Here is a 19,990-nt window from a genome sequence, read left to right as displayed (position 1 = left end):
CGCTTCCGCTTTCCGGTCCCCACCTCAGGGCGGCTTCCGGGAGCCTCGGGACTTCCGCCTATCTGAACTCTTTGATTGGCTACACGTCGTCCCGCCCTCCCGTCGCGTGGCTTCCTTAAGCGTCATAGACGCGCCAAAAAAGAACACAGGAGAAATTCGGGGTTTGCCTTGTGGTGTTGTGCTCGGCTCTCTCCGCCTGAGTCTCGCGTTCCGGGGCGCGGTGACCCTGGGACCCGGGTGTCCGCGTAGCCCTGCGTGGGAGTGCGCACCGCCTACGGCCCGGCCGCGAGCTGGGAGGACTCGGGCACTCCCGCAGTTAGGACGACGGGACGTGAGGGATTGCGGGTGGCTCTTTTCAGGCTTACTTCGCTATGTTGGAATTGCACCGTTCTCAGTACGTTAGTTACTCTGTTGGGTCGATGTGGAACGTAGTGTTGCGATGGAATGTCTCCTCTTGAGGGTCCTGAAGACTTGAGTTTTTATCTCAGTGCTATTACAGACAAACTTTTGTTTTAATTGGTTTGCTTATTTGCGCACCTTTTAGTTATTAACTCAATCTCCTTAAGAGTAGGTTCTCCTAATGAATTTCACCGCAGTGTATGAATTTGTCATTAGTAGTTTGTAGCTAGGGAATAGGAATTTTTAAGTGGAATTATTTTTCGTTAGAAAAGTTTTAGGGCAGCTTGCCACAGAAAAAAATACAAGAAAGATTGAACTATGATATTCCCCTAGTATCTATCATACAGGTGAGAGTTGAGTTCAGCTATTACTGCCTAATAATAGTCTTCAAACACTGCAAACAAGTTCAAGTTACTGTCTTTATTTCTCTCTTGGCGGTTCCTTGAAAACTGGTGCTGAATAAACGTCTATAGTGTACCTTGAGTCGTGATAGGAATTAAAAGAATAACTACACAATACATGAAGTTTATACAGTAGCCTGCAACTTTGCAAGCCTATGTGCTAGTCTCAAACACAATACATTAATTTCCTCCGTTTTACTACCTTAATACATTTTTTAGGGGTGCTATTGACTTTTAGAAGACATGAGTGGTGCATATAGAGGGAGAGGTTTTGGACGGGGAAGATTCCAAAGCTGGAAAAGAGGAAGAGGTGGGGAAAACTTCTCAGGAAGCTGGAGAGAAAGAGAGCACAGAGCTGACCCGAGTAAAGCCACAGGAAAGCACACTTCTGGTAAGTGCCTCCAATGACTAGTTTGTTGTCTCTCGGGAAAGAAATAACCAAAGGGCCAGTAGATGGCTGAGTAGGTAAGGGTAACTGCCACCAAGCCTGATGACCCTCATTTAGGTCCCTAGGAACCGGAACCCGTATGATGGTAGGAGAGAACTGACTCTTGCAAGCTGTCATCTGACTTCTATATGCGCACAGTGGCATGCGTGGGTGCACACATGGACACAAACAACATTCATAGACAAATGTAAAAAAGGCAATTCACGCACAGTAGACAGGAGGATGTAATTCTTATTGAAATATCCAATTTAGAATCTATTGATAGACTCCTGTAGAAGGAGAGACTGGGGGAAGACAGTGCTCTGTTTTTTACTAACATAATATTCTGCTTTTTCAGAACAAACATCACAGCCTTTACTTCTACAGTCAACGTTGGATCAGTTTATACCGTATAAGGGCTGGAAGCTTTACTTCTCTGAAGGTAGAGTTAAAGAGTTTAAAAATACCAGGAGTGCATGTTCATCTCTGGATACTGCATTTCATGTTACCATGATTCTGTTGAATATCTGATATCTGCCTTTTGCTCTTCCAAACATTTGTTAGGAGCATTATTTTTATGTATGTATCAGGAAAACAGAAACTGGTGAGTGTTTCAAAAAGGAGTTTAATACAAAGAATTAGATATGTATATGGAAGACTCCAGAAGCAGAAAGGGAATGATGAGGTAACGTCCTGGAAAGTAGTGATTTCCGGACACAGCAGTCTGATCCTTATGGCCAAGGGAAAACAAAAATCAAGGCATTCCAAAGTTGTCAGAAATTGGGAGGTCAAAGGTGGAGTCACAGAAAGGTGTTGCTTTAATCTCAGAGCACCCTCCAAAGCTGTGCTTTGAGACTTTGAAAGGCACCCAACTTTGTGCTCAGAACACATGAATGAAGCTGGTTGTTCCTGGTAACTGAGGGCTTATCAGATGTTACTTGGATCCTGGAGCTGGGAACTATAGCTGTCCTGTGCAGTAGCAGAGATGCTGAAAGAACTGTACAGAGCCTGCAGAGGTAGCTCAGAAGTTAGGCATGCTCAATGTTCTTCTAGAGAGTCTTAGCTTGGTTCCCAGAAGGAAGCTCCTTGGAAACCCTCATTTGGCCTCTGCAGACGCCTATATATGTGACATACTTAGCACAGACACACACACAAGTAAATCTTTAAAAAAAATGAATAAAAACAAGAATAGTTTCTTTCATACTTCTTGCCACCTTCCAGTCCTTACAGTGTCTCTAGTTGGCTGAACCTTAAGATTGTCTGGGAACTTGGGACCAGATGTCAATCAGTGTCACAGTAGGAAACAGAGTAATAAGCTTGGAACCAAGAGTTAAATGCCACTTCAGGTTTTTGTAGAAAAGAATACCATCTCCCATTAGACATTTTTGTGAACCGTGGAAATGTTGCTCTTCTGTCTGCTTATGGTATCTACATGTTTACTGTATCTCTTATGAAGTGTGGTTTTTGTAATTGTATGCCCCTCCCCCTTCTATAATATATTGCTTGTGGTCAAAATCCTGTCATGTGAAAGACTTCCAGTATTCATTCTGTGATTGAATTCTTTCCCCTCCCTATTAACTTGGTAGATGTGTTTCACAGAAGATCCTTTATTCCTTTAGGATGTAGTAACTACTCTCTAGCAGTTAGCTCAGAGAACTGTAAGTGACCTTTAGATTACTAAAGATGGAATTCAGGGACACCTTAAAATTGACCCAGCTGCATTTCACTAGGTTGTTTCTGTGAGAGAGAAATTTAAAGATATTATAAATCTTAGTAAAAATATTTTAAAAAGGTAGTATTACAATTTTGAGATTACAGTTAAGCTTTGGTCTATCTCCAGATCTTTGGAAATAATTTGGCAAGTGGCAGTATGAACAAGTAGAATGTACTTTGCAAAGATAGTGATTATGTTTAGCTCTGCTGTTCATGTGCATGGCTTTGTACTTTATAATGTTTAGTTTAAGCTTATTGTGTAAGATATTTGAATTGATATACCCTTTGAGGAGTCTAAAACTCAGTAGAAAGTTTCTCAGATATTTGGGCTTTTATAGATATTTCAGGTTATTCAGACATCAGTTTTTGTTTTTGTTTTTTAAGAATCTCAAGTATTCATTCATTTATCAAGTATTCATTACATTTATCCAAATAAATGTATCACAATACAAACTAAGGGGGGAAATTTATGGTTTCTAGGGATCTGTCTCGGGAAAATATAAATGCTGCCATCTGTGACTATTGGTACTAATGCTGTATTTGTTGGATTAGTTTACAGTAATAGCTCTCCTTTTATTGAGAAAATTCAAGCATTTGAGAAGTTTTTCACAAGACACATTGACTTTTATGATAAGGTGAGTGCTTCCAACAACACTGGCGGTCTGTCTTTATGTGACCACTAACTGGCTCTACCATTCACCTGCAGTGTGGACCCAAGTGAATTATATTCTCTCTACTTTAGCTTTCTCATCCTTGGAGATATTACTATTAATACAAATTTCAAGAGTTTGTTAAATATATGTATGTAAAAATTATAACATTACAGTTGTGTAATAAAATTAGAATTATCACTTTGTGACTATTCCATGCTTTCTCAGAGTACATACTAAATGGTCATTTGCGACAATTGACTCAAAAAAGCTGTAGCATGAATAATATAAGCCCAGAGACAGATCAGAAAAGCAAAGCAACCAGCCAGTAGAGTTTTCTCACCTCTACCAGTGCTCAGATTGAAAGGCCGATCCACTGAACCTCAGATTGCATCTCCAGACTGCACTGCTCCTCAGACTCACTCAGACTGCAATGAGATCCTGTTTTCCCTGCCATATATTCCTCTCTAGTGCTGGGATTAAAGGCATGCACCACCAACACCACCACCAACACCCAGCTTCTCTGGTTAACTAGTTTGGCTGCTGGGATTAAAGGTGTGTGCCACCACTTCCTGGCCTGTATGACTGACTAGTGTGGCTAACTTTGCATTCTGATCTCTAGACAAACTTTTTTAGATCATAAACAATAAAATATATCACCACAAAAAGCAATTGTTATATTTCAATTTTAATCTTTTATAGGATGAAATAGAAAGAAAGGGAAGCATTTTGGTGGATTTTAAAGAACTGACAAAAGATGATGAAATAACTAACTTGATACCAGATATAGAAAATACACTAAGAGATACCCCTGAGAAAACCTTGGCATGTATGGGTCTCGCAATACATCAGGTAAATTTGGCCAGTGTTTTAAATGGAGATACCATAGTATCAGTAATTTTTAAAAGGTGCTTAGCTTTTAATAACAGAAGTTGGTTAGAATTTAAGGATTGCAGACTTCCCCTAAGAGATAACAAGTTCAGCCTACATGCAATTTATGTGAATCAGTTTAATCTCATTAAAGATATAGAAGTCATACTTCCTTTTGGAGGAAGTATCTTACTTCATAGGAAAAATAAAACAAGCATGATGTCAGGAACTTGGAACAAAAGGACTGACCTCAGATGTCGTTTCTTTGGCATCAGAAAAATCACTTATTTCTCCAAGGGTCCCATGTGTAAACTGGGAGTAACAATTGTTCTGTGCTTGTGTCAGTTTTTCTCAGGGACAGATGACACAGCACCTGAAAGCACCCGTAAGTGCTTCCAGGTAAAGGGAAGCAGATCCCAGGACAGGCATTGATAAGTGCCGGGTGGAACCCAGTGGGTAATGGCTTTGAAGGCTGTTATTTTATGTGTGTGAGTGTTTTGCCCAAATGTATGTGTATATCGTGTGTGACTAGTACCCAGAGGTCAGAAAATGGCATTGGTTCCACTAGAACTGGACTTATGGATGGTTTTGAGCCACCATGTCAGTGCTGGGAATTGAATCTCAGTCCTTTGCAAGAACAGCAAGCGTTTTTAACTGCTGAGCCATATCTCCAGCCCCTACTGTAAGGACTTTAAATTTATTTGGGATAAAAGGTAGAGATGCTGAAATTGGTGCAGGTACAAGAAGGTCCCAAAGAACACAATCTACTGCAAAATAAATAGTCATAGTCAATTATCAGTCTTTTAACTGACTGTCACAGTATGTTTATGTTTTTTCATGAGCTTTGGGTTCTCTATGATAGTTCTGCTTAAAGAGTAGTTTTCAATTTTTGACTAAGGTATTAACCAAGGACCTTGAACAGCATGCAGCTGAATTACAAGCTCAAGAAGGATTGTCTAGTGATGGAGAAACAATGGTGAATGTGCCACATATTTTTGCAAGGTGAGAAACTTTTTTTTTCTCAATAACTTTTTGTACAAACAAATGGGTTTCATTGTGAAACTTTTATACACACATATATCATGACTTTGTTTTTAATTTTCATCCCATCTTCCACTGGCCTCACTTATTTCCCCTTTTAGCTTTTGACTAGACCCCATCCTCCCCTTAAAGAGCCCCCCCCTTTTTTTTTTTTTTTTTTGGTTTTTCGAGACAGGGTTTCTCTGTGTAGCTTTGGAGCCTATCCTGGCACTCGCTCGGGAGACCAGGCTGGCCTCAAACTCACAGAGATCCGCCTGCCTCTGCCTCCTGAGTGCTGGGATTAAAGGCGTGTGCCACCAATGCCCGGCTTCCTGCTTCTGTTTTTTAATGGCACAGAGATTCCATTATCCTCTCTTGTTTACCCCTCCTATCTCCCTTCAGACTTGTCCTTTCTACTTTCATGTGTGGGTGTCTGTAATATATTTCATGTATGAGAGCAAGCATGCAGTGTATATTTCTGAATCTTGCATATTTTGCTTAACATGCTGATCTCCAGTTCTATCCATTTTCATGTGAGTGTCATAATTCATGCTTCTTTACAATTTAATAAAATTCCATTATGTACCACATTTTCCCTCTCCATTTATCTATTACAGATATCTAGGCTAATTCCTTTTCTTGGCTATTGTGAATAGTACAGCAGTAAACATGAGTTTGCAAGTATCTGTGGTGTGCTCACTCAGAATCCTTCAGGTTTATACCCAGTAGTGGTATAACTGAGTCATATGATAATTCTGTTTTCCATTTTTAAGGGTTACTGATTTACCTGTTTATATTCCACCAGCAGTGTATAAGGGATATTAACAGCATTTGTTTTCTTTTTTTTCTGATTGATAGCCATTCTTACTGAGGGAGATGAAATCTCAAGGCAGTATTTTACTATTCCCTGATGCCTGATTGACAGTGAAAATCTTCACAAATATCTGTTGGGCATTTGTATCTCTTCCCTTGTAAACTATATTCCATGTATTCTTTCTTGCTTACATGGTTTTGAGTAGTGGCAAGTATTTAAGAACAAGAACTTCGGGGTGGTGAGACGACTCAGTGGGTAAGATATGCTGCCACTGAGCCTGATGACTGGAACCCATATAGTGGAAGGAGAGAGTCAACTCCCACAAGTTGTCCTCTGATCTCCATATGCACACCAAGGTATGCTCGTGCCTCTTGCACACACAAATCAGTAAATGTTACAAAAAGAAAAGAAAAAAACTTGAAAAACAGAATGAGAACCTTAGTTTATATAAACAAGGAAATCAGTGTTCCTTGCTAATTTGATTCCATAACCAAATTGCCTACTGAGTGTTATTTCGTGAGATTTCTTTGCTCCCAAAAGGAACTTGTGAAAATACACCTCTCTCTGTTCATTGTAAGTTTGTAAATAGACACATTCTTATTCTGTTTTTAGAGTGTACAACTATGAGCCCTTAACACACCTCAAGAACGTCCGAGCAAACTGCTATGGGAAGTACATCTCTATAAGAGGGACCGTGGTTCGTGTTGGTAACATAAAGCCTCTTTGCACCAAGATGGCTTTCCGTTGTGCTGCATGTGGAGAGATCCAGAGCTTCCCTTTGCCCGATGGGAAGTACAATCTTCCTACAAAGGTGATATGCTCTTTAACCGACTTTACCTTCTTTATGAAGGCACGTCAGTTTACAGGAAACATTTTCCAGTGTCCGTGAACAGAGAGCTGTTGGAGAGCAAATGGCCTTACACTTAGAGCTCAAAACCACAAGACTTCATTGTTTCTCATGATTTCTTACTTTCAAAGGCTTGAAGAACCCTCACCTGGGTAATTCTGCCTCTATGTCTCTATGGAGTTGCCATCACGTAATGACTGGAGCTGGTAGAGTGAGCAGTCTTGGCTGGGCACCCTTCTTATGGGCTTGTTTTGGCTTTTTACACATACGATGGCAGTTCAGAGCATGTAGTCTGCTCAGGGCTGCTGATAGCTGCTGTGGAAAGGATCAGATGGTAGGCAGAACACTGCCTTTCATAAGCTAGCCTGGTTTATCATGTACTATCGCTTCTGTCACAGTTGAGTAGCATCAGTCACAGACTGCCCGGGTTCCAGGAGAGGAAGCTCACTCCTGCTCCTGATCAGGGAGTTATACAGTTGCATATCTACTACAATGCCTTAGGTTTATAAGTGCCTCTTGAGCTTTAACAGCCAACAAGTGACTTAGGAAAACTTGAACACAACCTACATATACAATGAGAATTACAAGTCAAGTGAATATACTACACAGTGCAAAGGGGGCTAGAGGAGAGTTGAGGGTTAATGAAGGTCCTTAATGAAAGACTTCAAAAGGAGAAGGTTGGGTCAAAGCATGTGGACTGAAGGAGAAGGGGCAGTCAAGGAGCCCAAGACTGAGAGAGTTTGTGGTCATAGAGGAAGGAATAAGTACATGATACGGAGGTAAGTGGGGAACTTTGGCTACTCACAGCAAAAATAAATATAGGAAATGAGAAGGGTCAGCTAGAAAAGGGTCAAGAATGACATCTGAAGATTGTAACAAGATGTAGGTGAGGTGGTAACTCAGTTACCTTCAGACATGGTCATGGTTTACCAGAAGCTGAAAGTAAATCTTGTGTTGCAGTGTCCCGTGCCTGCATGTCGAGGGAAGTCGTTTACTCCTTTGCGAAGCTCTCCTCTCACAGTTACAGTGGACTGGCAGTTGATCAAGTAAGCACTTGGAACATTATGTAAAAGAGTTCTCATTCAGCTGAGTAAGTCTATGGTTTTATTATATGTGTCGTGGCATTTGATCTGAAAACAGTGCTTCTTTATATTTTAAAATGGTAATTATCTCTTTGAAATTGGTGTCTACATTCTAGAAAGGATACATCCCATTGCTACTGAGAAGTGGTTCATTTCGTATTTAAATGTAATATTCATTTCATATTCCATGATGGACTGTGATAGTATTGAAGTTTTAAATAATCACTTAAAAGTGGCCTATTTTATGATATGTTCTTTTTTTCAGCATTTTATACCATTTACTATTGGCTTATTGTACTTTATTTGCTTTCCAAATATGGCATTATTTCTCTATTTTTCAAAGAAGATTTATTTTTATGTGTAGTATGTCTGCATCAATGTATGCCATGACTGTGTGAGTGCCCAAGGAGGTCACAAGAGGGACATCACAAGCCAGAAGATTGGCATGGGATTGAACCCCAGAGCTGTGTTACAGGCAGATCATGAGTGTTGGGAACTGAACTTGGTCCTCTGGTAGAGCAGTAAGTGCTCTTAACCATTGGGCCATCTCTCCAGACTCCTCATTTATGTGTTTTTCATGTAGACAGCTCCTCAAGTCTGTTTAGTTCTTATTTTCCCTGCTGTTGGTGGGAGTTCTGATGCTGTTCTGATTCTCATTCCCTTTAGGGTGCTGGACTCCACCCCCCATGGTCTCTTTATTTGTGCAGTTATGAGATGGTGAAGGAATATTTAGTTAGCTTCTTGCCCCTTGACACTTTTTGTCTCTGAGTTTTCTTTAGCTGTCCAGTACACTGTCTGCTACTTTGTCTGTGGACTTCCAATCAGATGCATTCCTTACATTACCCGTTCCTTTGGGTTTGCCTTACCCTTTCATTTCTCTGCATGCTTTCCAAATTAAGTTGGCTCTTTGTTGTTTCATTTCTAGAAATGTTTGCTTTTTATGTGCTTTGTTGTCATTGTATTGAGACTAATTGTAGTCCATGTGTAATCTTGTACCCACAATGCTGTCTTAGCCTTCTGAGCACTGGGGTTACAGACATGCACCTTTACCTTGGTGGTTTTAATTTTCTGATTTCATACTTGTCCTCTGTCTGTTCTCATCTCAGAACACTTTATTTTTGTTTTATGACATGCTCTTAGACTCCAGTGTTTTATTTTCTCTTCCTCGAATTACTGCCATTTCAGCGATGAGGTGAGAGATTGTTTGGAGAAGTGGGATCATCCCTGCTGCTCTCCATGGGTTGGAGTTCTTTCCTCCTCCTCAGACATCCCCGAGTAAGACGGGAGTTCTGGTTATTTTGAGTGTTCTTGAGTTGGTTTGAGCTTCTCGAAGGCTGAACTGAGATATCTGGAATTGAGATAGCCTCATGGACATCTTAGTTCCCCTTTTAGAAGGAATCTGCCCATTTCTATAGACAGTGCTCCTGCTGCCTGGTGGTAAATTCTCACTCTTTCCTATCTGATTGCTTACTTCTTCCAAAGACATTCGAAACTCTTATTCTGTACTGTCCGTTGCTACCTGCCCCCGACTTTGAGAACCTCTTGGGACTCTGCTGAGATCCTGGGTGCCACTTCTCTGTACCCTTGTGAGTTTTGTCTGTGCATTCTGGACTTCATTGTGCTTCATCCATCACTACTTTACTATTTGCTCTTTTCAAAACTTTCACTAGTACCTCACTTGTTAATACCACTTTTGCATGCTCCAAACGTCTTCACTTCTTTGGTGAGTCTTATTTGTTGGATTCTTGAGGGATGCTTGGAGAAATGAATACCTATGCTCATTCTGCCATAACGAATTGGAAACTGTTAAAGTGATTTTTGAAATACCATTGAACTTCTTAAAAAGCAGTCTGTCTTCATCTAGAACAGCATTGTACAGATGCTGAATAGTCACTGTCTGAGGAAACAGCTGGAAGTAAGATGTATGCTAACTGAAAATTGTTGATTGCTGTAGAATACAGGAGCTGATGTCTGATGCACAGAGAGAAGCAGGACGGATCCCTCGAACAATAGAATGTGAACTTGTTCATGATCTTGTAGATAGTTGTGTGCCAGGAGATACAGTGACTATTACTGGAATTGTCAAAGTCTCCAATACTGAAGAAGGTAACAGTGATATGTTAGCTTTTTTCTCTGTGTAAGATATTTCTGCATCTCAAATAATTTAGGAATTCTTTGTTTCTATGTAAGATGAAGTGTTTTAGTTCTCAGGAAGCTGAGGTAGAAGGATTGTCAGAGTTTGAGGTTAGTCTTGAGGCCCTGTCCCTAAAAGATAAATGAATAAATAAAATCACCAAGTCATAAATCTTGTTTAAAACTCAGTCAAGTTGTTTTATGGAAAATGAAAACAATACATTAATATTTTGAATTTACAGGTTCTCGGAATAAGAATGATAAGTGCATGTTCCTTTTGTACATTGAAGCAAATTCTGTTAGCAACAGCAAAGGACAGAAAGCACAGACTGCAGAGGATGGCTGTCAGCATGGGACATTGATGGAGTTCTCACTTAAAGACCTGTATGCCATCCAAGAGATTCAGGCTGAAGAGAACCTGCTGAAGCTCATTGTCAAGTATGTCTTAGTGACCTGAGCTTTGTTATATATGTGCATGTCAGCGTGCTCTTGGTTACTTCTCAAAAAAACTAGTCAAAATAGTCAACAAACGAGTCTGTAGAACACATGTAGCCCACTGTCTTTTGTTCCAGGACTTGTGAGGGCTTTTGTGTTTTTGAATGGTTAAAAAAAAAAAAAAATGAAGAGTACTTTATTACACAATATTATATGAAATTCAGTTTCCAGTGTCCAGAAATAAAGCTTTATTGGAACAGAACCACATTCAGTCACTTAGATGATGTCCTAGCTGCCTTTGCACTGTGGTGACAGAAGTGAGTAGTAGCAACAGAAAATAATGTATAGCAAGGGGCATTTATACTTACGCCTTTTTAGGAAAAAAAAAAAAAAAGGAAAAAAAAAAAAACGATACCTAGCTTCAATGATGACTGTCTCACACAGAAAGTTTGCCATGTGGTTATTAGTTTTTAATATACTTATCATACTTGGTATAGTATGGTTTTGGCATTCTTACAATTTGGGGGTAATTTTGAAGAAATTCGGAAAATCAAGAGACCGATAAAAGGTTGCCATCCTTAGGAGAGGTGAAGGAAGAAGACCTGGAATGTGTTCTGTGAAGAAATTGATCAAGGCTTTGGGCTCCAGAATTGAATCTTTCTTTCTGCTTTTCATATGTCAGTTTGCCAACTGAGGAAAGTTTTGAGTTACTTGAGTTCTTGTCTTTAAACTGTCTGAGTTTCCCACCAAATAGCCACCCTGACCTACTCTGGGAAAGCTAGTGCTGTGATAATATCAGTGTGTGTAAGCTACATAGGAGTTGTTTGAGCAGGCAGGCAGGTGCTCCAGGAGCAGCCATGATGAGGCTCAGACACCTGTCATTCTTCTTAGTGGTTATCAGGGAAGCAGCCTCCTAGTGGCCCTTCTTTGGCACTGCTCACCAGTTTGCCTTTTTTCTCTGTCTGTGTATTTGTGATTTCATCATCCAAACTAAAGATTTTCAAGGAATCGTCTTTCACTTTATTAATTTAGCAGACTGGCAAAGAAGGTAGGCTGGTTTTAGGAAGTTTTTAGTGAGACACATGGCACCTGATTGATTTGCATGTTGTTAGTGGTTGCTTTCCACACTACATGTTGAATGCTAGAAACTGAGTCACTACAGTCTGCAAGACTGAAATTATTTACATCCCAGATCTTTAGTTTATTGACCAATACTAGATAACAAATTGAGGTCCATGAGAGAACAGAGAAGATAGTATTAGAATTGTCAGTATACAGCAGTTATCTGTCTGTTTAGATTTCTTTGGAAGCAATGGTTTGGTGAAACGTCATTTGTTTGGGAGAAGAGCTCAGAAGTAGCAGGAAGGCGGGAATAATGCAGAGAAGGGATGGCAACCTGGCTATGGTGCCCTAATGGCAATGCCTACTGGGAACCTAGATTTGAAGAGTAACCCAGCACTTCTGTTCTTCCCTTGTGTCTACTGAAGGTGCTTCTGTGGCCATAGAAAAGTCACAGGCACAAGCAGGTGGCAGTTAGACTGGAACAAGGTAAAAATTAGTTCCAAAGGACTCCAGGTTCTGTTTACATTTATTAAAACAGGAAGAAGATTCACACTTCACTTCTGGCTACTACCTTGCATATTTTTATTTGTTCCTTACTTACAAAATGGACACATGCAAATTGTGTGTGTGTGTGTGTGTGTGTGTGTGTGTGTGTGTGTGTGTTATGCTGACATCGGGTATGTTCCTTATGTTTCTCTATTGCTAAGCATCTTACATTTTGAGCCAGTCTTTCAGTGAACCTAGAGCTTAGAGGTTGACTAGGCTGGGCAGTGAGCACCAGGGATTCTTGTGTCTCCACTTCCCCAGTGCTAGGATTACAGCTTTCCACTATACCTGTGTTTGTTTGTTTGTTTTGGAGGGAGGGGCCTTGTTTTTTTTTTTTTTTGTTTTTTGTTTTTTGTTTTTTTGAGACAAGGCTTCTCTGTGTAGTCCTGGTTGTCCTGGAACTCATGCTGTAGACCAGGGTGGCCTCAAGCTCAGAGATCTGCTTGCCTCTGCCTCCAGAATGCTGAGATTAAAAGCAGGCCCCCATCACCCAGCTTATATTTGGTTTTTATGTGGTTCTGGGAGTCTGAAGTCCTTATGCTTTTGCAGCAAGCACTCTGTAGGTTGAATCATCTCTCCAGCACTTGTAGATCTATTTTCTTATATTTACATTTAATCTGACCCTTCTGAATTGAATTGAAAAGAAATGAAATTTAATGCCACCTTGAAATAGTAATATTCGTGCTGAACTCACTCATTAGTGTCTTCCTTTTGGTGACTTGACTACACAGTTCTAAAGATGTCTGTTTAAATAAAACAAGGAACTTGGGAATGTGGAAAACCTGATAATCGTGCATTTTAAGTGTTAATTCTGTAAGATCAGCTGTGTATTGAGTTACTTTAAGATGTTTTGCAGCACCCCCTTAGAGAGACATGGATTTTAAAGCATTCTTCCCTTTATAGATTAACTAAGAGTAAAATTTGTGGAGTTGAGGAGATGTAAAATTTGCTCTTCTTTTAGTTACTAAGTAAAGGAAATTAGGCAAATTGTAAAGTAGATCTTCTAATGCATCAATGCAATTTAAGTTAGAATTTATAAATCCTATTCTATTTTTCAGCTCACTTTGTCCTGTCATTTTTGGTCATGAAGTAAGTATATTACTTCACCTTCATTGAAAAAGTACATCAAGTTGGCAATATCAATACTACAAGTAATGAGATTCTCTTGCTAGTTAATTAATATTTTAATATGAATCATTATTCTCTATAAGTTGATTATGTGGGAGGCAAATAATAGCCCCCTGGAACTATTGATAGTTACTGGGAATGGACACCTTTGACAAATAGACAAAATAATTAGACACTAAGTCAAAGTAGGCACCAATAGCTGCTTTTCACTCGGGAATGGATTTCTGGCATACAAAGTTGCTCTTAGCAATTTCTAAGATACCACTGATTTATATACTTTTAGTCTTTGTTTTTAATCATTCATGTTGTAGAAGTTTGTTTCTAGATGTTTTTGCTTTTTGAGACAGGCTTTTGCTTTGTTGCCCCATGTAGCCTTGAACTCATAACCTTCCTGTGTCTACATCTTAAGCTCTGGGATTGTAGACATGCCTGGTTTGTTTCTTGACTTCATTATAAAAAAATAAAGTTCAGTTGCTTTTAAAAGTGTGCTGGCTGGTGGTATAGCTCAGGGATAGAGCATCTGACTAATTAGGCACCAAGCCTTGGGCTCTATCAGCACTGTGAAGAGGAAGTAATCTCTAGATAGACAAGTCATGCTGTAACCATGCAGGAATGCCTCTTGCTAGTCATCTTGATGTTTTTCTTTTTGTTCTCTTCCACACGAGCTTGTTAAAGCAGGTTTGGTGTTAGCACTCTTTGGTGGTAGCCAGAAGTACGCAGATGACAAAAACAGGATTCCCATTCGAGGAGACCCACACATCCTGATTGTTGGAGATCCAGGCTTGGGAAAGAGTCAGATGCTGCAGGTAGAAAATCAATTATTTAGTATTTGTCTTTTGCTTATATAATGTATGAATATGTATGAATAATTGGCAAGTGACATTTCTCAACCGTATAGCCTGTTTGGGTTGCAGAGGATCTAGTTTGTCTAGGGGTATAGGGGAATTGGAATTTATGTGAGTTATACACTTTGTGGCTTCCTGCCACACAGACCATTATTACCCCTAGTAATGCTTTGCTAGTCTGTTGTGATGTGACTACAACAATGAACAGAATAGTGAAGGAAGTAAAGCTGGGTCATGTATTCCTTCCATTCACATACCTAAGCATCTTGTTAGGGCTTCAGAATATTCTGGTAAAGGTAAGGGATCGCTCTATGTACACCGTTACTATTTCTCTGAATCCAAAGCAAAGCAACTTTTCTGACTAGTCAGTTGTTATTCATCAAAGAAGATTGTGTCTCTTTTAGCCAGAGTCTGATGGTGTGTCCCTCTTGGGTTCATTCATGATGGCTGTAGAAGGTAATTTGTTGGAAAGCTTGTGATTTTTTTCAGAGTGATACCCAGCTGTGCCCACAAAGTCCCTCCTTGCAAACTGTCCTGTGCTGATGAATCTTTGTCTAGCAGTTGAGTGCTCTGGTTGTATATCACAGTTGTCTTTGAAACTCTTTGAAGATAGCATAGGCAGCCTGAAGCTAGTACATACATACATACATACATACATACATACATATATATATATGTAGTGCTCCACAGGTGGTCCTGATGTGCATACAGGATTGCTTTGATCTTGACATTGCATTTTCATCCCACCACCCTTCACATGTGTCTTCCCTGTGGTTGAATATTAAGCCTTTCTTTCTTTCTTTCTTTCTTTCTTTCTTTCTTTCTTTCTTTCTTTCTTTCTTTTCTTTTTTTTTTTTTTTCTGGTTTTGGTTTTTGAGACAGGGTTTCTCTGTGTAGCTTTGTAGACCAGGCTGGCCTCAAACTCAGACATCTGCCTGCCTCTGCCTCCTGAGTGCTGGGATTAAAGATGTGTGCCACCACCACCACCACCACCACCACCACCAGGCTAAACTAGTCTTTTTCTTTTCTTTTCTTTCTTTTTTTTTTTTTTTTGGTTTTTCGAGATAGGGTTTCTCTGTGTAGCTTTGGAGCCTATCCTGGCACTTGCTCTGGAGACCAGGCTGACTTCGAACTCACAGAGATCCGCCTGCCTCTGCCTCCCAAGTGCCGGGACTAAAGGCGTGCACCACCAACGCCCGGCCTAAACTAGTCTTTTTAATTCCTTTAAAACATTGCATCCTTGTTTGGGTCTTTGGCCGGAAGAGCCTACTTTAATTTGTTCTGAGCCCTTGCAGCAGCCTGATATCTGAGGCAAGTGTTACCTAGTTATAAATGAAACAAAGTTTATAGTAAAAGTAAAAGCAAAGACTGAAGAGATGGTTCAGTGGTTAAAAGCACTTGGTACTCTTGAAGAGGACCTGGATTTATTTGGTTCCCAGTACCCTTGTCAGGTGACTCAGAATCATCTGTAATTCCATGTCCAGGAGATCCCGTACCTGCTTCTGGCATCTATGGGCACTAGCACATTTGTGGTGCACACACATAAATATCCATCAAAAACAAAAGACTTCAGGGAGCACTTAACTTGGCATGTGTTATACCCCCAGATTTGAGCTGTTGACTGTGGGCTGTGATTTTTTTTTTTAACTGGGGTGCGGGTGCGGGTGCGGGTGCGGGTGCGGGTGCGGGTGCGGGTGCGGGTGCGTTGTGTGAAGGCATTCAGTTGATGTCAGGTGTCTTCCTCTATCACCTTGCACCTTACTCTTCGAGATGTGTTCTCTCACAGAACTTTGGAGCTTGTCATTTTGGGTACACTGTCTGGCCAGCAAGTCCCCGGGATCTGCCTGTTTTCACTCCTGAAGGGCTGGGATTATAAATATTACACTACTATGTCTAGCTTTTATAAGGGAGCTGGGGATCCGAACTTCGGGTTCTCATGCTGCATGGTAACAAAAGCATTGAGCCATCTTTCCAACCCTCTGAATGATTCTTTTAAACCTTGTGTTTTTAATAGGCAGCATGCAATGTGGCACCTCGTGGTGTGTATGTCTGTGGAAATACCACAACCAGCTCTGGGCTGACTGTAACTCTTTCAAAAGACAGTTCCTCTGGAGATTTTGCTTTGGAAGCTGGTGCCCTGGTACTTGGTGACCAAGGTGAGAGAAAAAAGGGGTTAATAGTTATGGGGTTTTAAAACTTTTGTCTTTAGCCAGGCAGTGATTGTGCAGGCCATTAATCCCAGCGCTCAGGAGGCAGAGGCAGGCGGATCTCTGTGAGTTCCAGGACAGCCAAGGCTGTTACATAGAGAAACCCTATCTTGAAAAACCCCCAAAAAAATAAAACCCCTTTTCTTCTTGTAACAGTGGTTTTGCTGTGTAAATCAGATTATATCAAGAGGTAATAATCCAGCCTCTGCCACCTAAGTGTTGGAATTAGAGGAATGTGCCACCACCTCTGGCTAAATTTCTTCATTTTAATGAATTTACTTTCATTTGAAAGCCACTTAGACAGCACTGTCCTAACCAGTGGATTGACAGTGTCAAATAATAATTGAATGTATAGTACTATCATTTTTATTTCTGTTATACAGTTGAAACTGATTCATTTTCAGAATCTTAGAGCAAATATATGTCAAAATTAAATAGCCAGATAAAATGTGAATGGTTTGTACATCTCCCCCTTGATAATCCTGTCACATCTGTGATCATTTGTTTTGGAGTTTTATGGTAAGTTCCTTATGGAGTGGCTTGGGCTATTCTGTGGACTGCTTATTCCCATTGCTTAGTGTATATGTGTACTGTGAGTACCCCATGAGAGCATTAGTTCCTTAGCTCACAATTGTTCCAGTTACCTTGAAACAGGAAAGAAGATGGACACTATCTTCTGCTCTAGAAGGATTGCCCCATGAATTTAGAGCTGTGACTTAAATAGTTTTACTGTATTTATCTCCATCTTGGTCTTCTTCTGGGGCAAAATCTGTTCTCATTAACATGACTACCTTTTGTTATCACCATGTTTTCAAGTGTCTGCCTCTAGTTGGCCAGATAAAATGTAAGCTTCACAAGGGCAAGGGCATTTTTCTTTCTGGTACTGTTCTGCATGCCTACATACGTGGCATTGTTGTACAACTAATAATCAGCAAATATCTACTGAAGGAAATGTTCCACTGGTGCTTGTCAGAAGTAGCAGTGTTTTTCCTAAGGTCTCAGGTGAAGGAAATAATGCAAATAATGATGCTTAACTGTCAGACTGCCGGGCGTTATTCATTAGAAGTCGGTGGTTGGAGGGTTAGCTGTACAAGAGCTAATGGAATTTAAGATGTGAAATGTTAGTTAGTTCCCTGTTTTGCATATATTTAGATAAACTAAACATGAGACTATATAGCACTGTTAGGTAGGAAGGGATTTTACAAGTATCAACAGAGACTGAGTTCTAGAAACAAACAGAGTCCTGCTAAAATCTTTACAAAGACTGTGAGGGGGAAAAAAGGAAATATAAAGCTTTTAAAAATAGTATTATTTTCTAGCCAGGTGGTGGTGGCACATGCCTTTTATCCTAGCACTCAGGAGGTAGAAGAAGGCAGATAGATCTCTTTTAGTTTGAGGCCAGCCTGGTCTACAGAGCAAGTTCCAGACAGCCAGGGCTGTATAGAAAAACCCTGTTTTGAAAAACCATAGGGGGGTGGGGAATAGTATTTTCCTTCAGCATCTCATGAAAATGACTAGAAAAAGTGTAAATGTTAACATTTGTATTCAAACAGGCAGAAGAGTTGAGAGTGGTTGAAGTTTATGCTTTATACCATGGGTTCAGGGCTGGAGAGATGGCTCAACAGTTAAGAACACTTGCTGTTCTTTCAGAGGAGGACCTGGGCTCATTTCTCAGCACCCACATGGTAGCTCATAACTATCTATAACTCTGGTTCCAGGGGATCTGACACCCTCTTAACTCCATGGGTACCAAGCACACATGTGATACACTTACCTTCATGCAGGCAAAACATTCGTACACATAAAATAAGAAAAGACAAATGAAAAAATCCCAGAGATGAGAGTATGCTTGTGATCCCAGCCCTTAGGAAATTGAGGAAGGAACCCTGAGTTTGAGACTTTATAGACCATCCAGGCTATATGATGAGACCTTCAAAACCAACTCACAGGGGACAGCAGACTTTAATCCATAGGGGGAGCCCTGTGTGGGATTATTTTGTTACAATGTAAATCTAAAACTTTTTTTTTATAGTTTTAAAGAATTGTTCATAAAAAAACATAAGTGTATGTAAACTATGGGCTGCAGAACCTAAGATACTTACATCTGGTCTTTTTCAGAAAAGGTTGGCTGCCTCTCGCTTTATACTTTGGAAAGTGGGAGCCAACAGAGAGAGTTGCTTGACTTTGTTCCCACCTCATTCCCTCCTGGGAGGAAGTGTGTAGTCAACTGAGAGTTTCAGTAACACCGTCATTGTCAGAAGCATAAACAGGACAGTGGGGCAGCACAGGAAGCCTGATGTGTTACAGCCAGCACTAGAGGGAGGCTCACAGAGCTCCACTGGACAGCCTCACACCTTCCTTGGGGATGGGTGAGCCCTCCAGTACAGGAAGCGAGGTGGTACAGAATCCAGTCACTCTTTCTTCCCCTTCCTAAGTCATTTACAGGTTACCAAAATGTAGTCAACAATCTAGACTAAACTGTACCAGAAGAGGGAAAGGGGTGACTCACAGTTAGAGCAGGAAGAGTACTGGTAGGAATAACAGTATAAACAGGCTTATGTAGAACAGCCACTAACCATGAACAGGATAAACAGAGCAAGGCAGCTGTGCAGAAACAACAAAGCAGTGAAAGTTTCCTGTCTGGGCAAAACTGAAATCCAAGCAGAGATAAAAATTCCCCATGAAACTTTAGAGTGTTTAACAAGAACATGAGTTTAATGAAATAAAATGAGATAAGGATAGTAAATTTAAAAAAAATTGAGGCTCAGTATATGACACTGACCTGCCAAATGTGAGGTTATAGAGGAAAGCCTTACAATAACTCCAATGAATAGGAAAGAAAAGAGCAAAGTTCTAAATAACTGGACTTTGGGCAACTGTAGAGATAACAAAAAAAGGAAATGCTACACAAAGGATAATTGGTTCCATAAAATAGGAACCTAGAAGTGGCACTGGGTTGAATTCAAAGATGAGAGCTCCCTCTCATGTCTCAGCACCACAAAAATAGGTATCTAGACCTTGCAATGTAAACAAGGTAAGAAGCAGTTATTTCTCCCATGTGCTTAGCTGGCAAGGTTTAGGTGACCACAGAGTACAGATGAGTTTATCCACAGGAAAGCCCTCCAGAGAATCCCCTAACTGGTGTGGAGAAGTGGGAGAAAGCACACAGGCAGGTGTGCTGATGGTCCCCAGTAACTTGTGCTGCAGGCCTAACATCCCTGGTACTCAGAAAGCCTTCGGTGGTGGCACTATGTGTTGAGTGTCCCTGCAAGTGCCATCACTACCTCCCTTTACAGAGCCATGTTTGAGTCTGCCTACTGGAGCTATGCTCTTCCACCCGAATCATTGCCTGCAGTCCCCCAAAGACTCAACTCAAGCACCTTTCTCTTAAGCCCTTTTGAATTCCCCTAG

At 40.5% G+C, this 19,990-nt stretch overlaps 1 protein-coding gene across 4 annotated transcripts in view; it reads left to right on the top strand.

The window, feature by feature from the left end:
• Window positions 1-129: 129 nt before the first annotated feature.
• Window positions 130-19,990, top strand: part of Mcm8 (minichromosome maintenance 8 homologous recombination repair factor) — a 53,741-nt gene continuing 33,880 nt past the window's right edge. The window contains exons 1-13 of one of the 4 annotated variants that reach the window (XR_003486513.2): window positions 130-394; window positions 1,020-1,191; window positions 1,586-1,669; window positions 3,493-3,575; window positions 4,293-4,442; window positions 5,359-5,462; window positions 6,907-7,105; window positions 8,102-8,187; window positions 10,178-10,329; window positions 10,599-10,794; window positions 13,458-13,488; window positions 14,193-14,333; window positions 16,387-16,528. Coding sequence is in view for 3 of the 4 variants with exons in the window: in XM_027421703.2 (XP_027277504.1) it covers window positions 1,044-1,191; window positions 1,586-1,669; window positions 3,493-3,575; window positions 4,293-4,442; window positions 5,359-5,462; window positions 6,907-7,105; window positions 8,102-8,187; window positions 10,178-10,329; window positions 10,599-10,794; window positions 13,458-13,488; window positions 14,193-14,333; window positions 16,387-16,528 (1,516 nt within the window). In the remaining variant the exon portion in view is untranslated. The remainder of the gene's footprint in view (window positions 395-1,019; window positions 1,192-1,585; window positions 1,670-3,492; window positions 3,576-4,292; window positions 4,443-5,358; window positions 5,463-6,906; window positions 7,106-8,101; window positions 8,188-10,177; window positions 10,330-10,598; window positions 10,795-13,457; window positions 13,489-14,192; window positions 14,334-16,386; window positions 16,529-19,990) is intronic. The other 3 variants (XM_027421703.2, XM_027421700.2, XM_027421701.2) reach the window with 3 other exon arrangements.

The sequence above is a fragment of the Cricetulus griseus genome, chromosome 6, assembly GCF_003668045.3.
Source record: "Cricetulus griseus strain 17A/GY chromosome 6, alternate assembly CriGri-PICRH-1.0, whole genome shotgun sequence".
Taxonomy (NCBI): Eukaryota; Metazoa; Chordata; class Mammalia; order Rodentia; family Cricetidae; genus Cricetulus; species Cricetulus griseus.
This window is presented reverse-complemented; position numbering and strand designations above follow the sequence as displayed.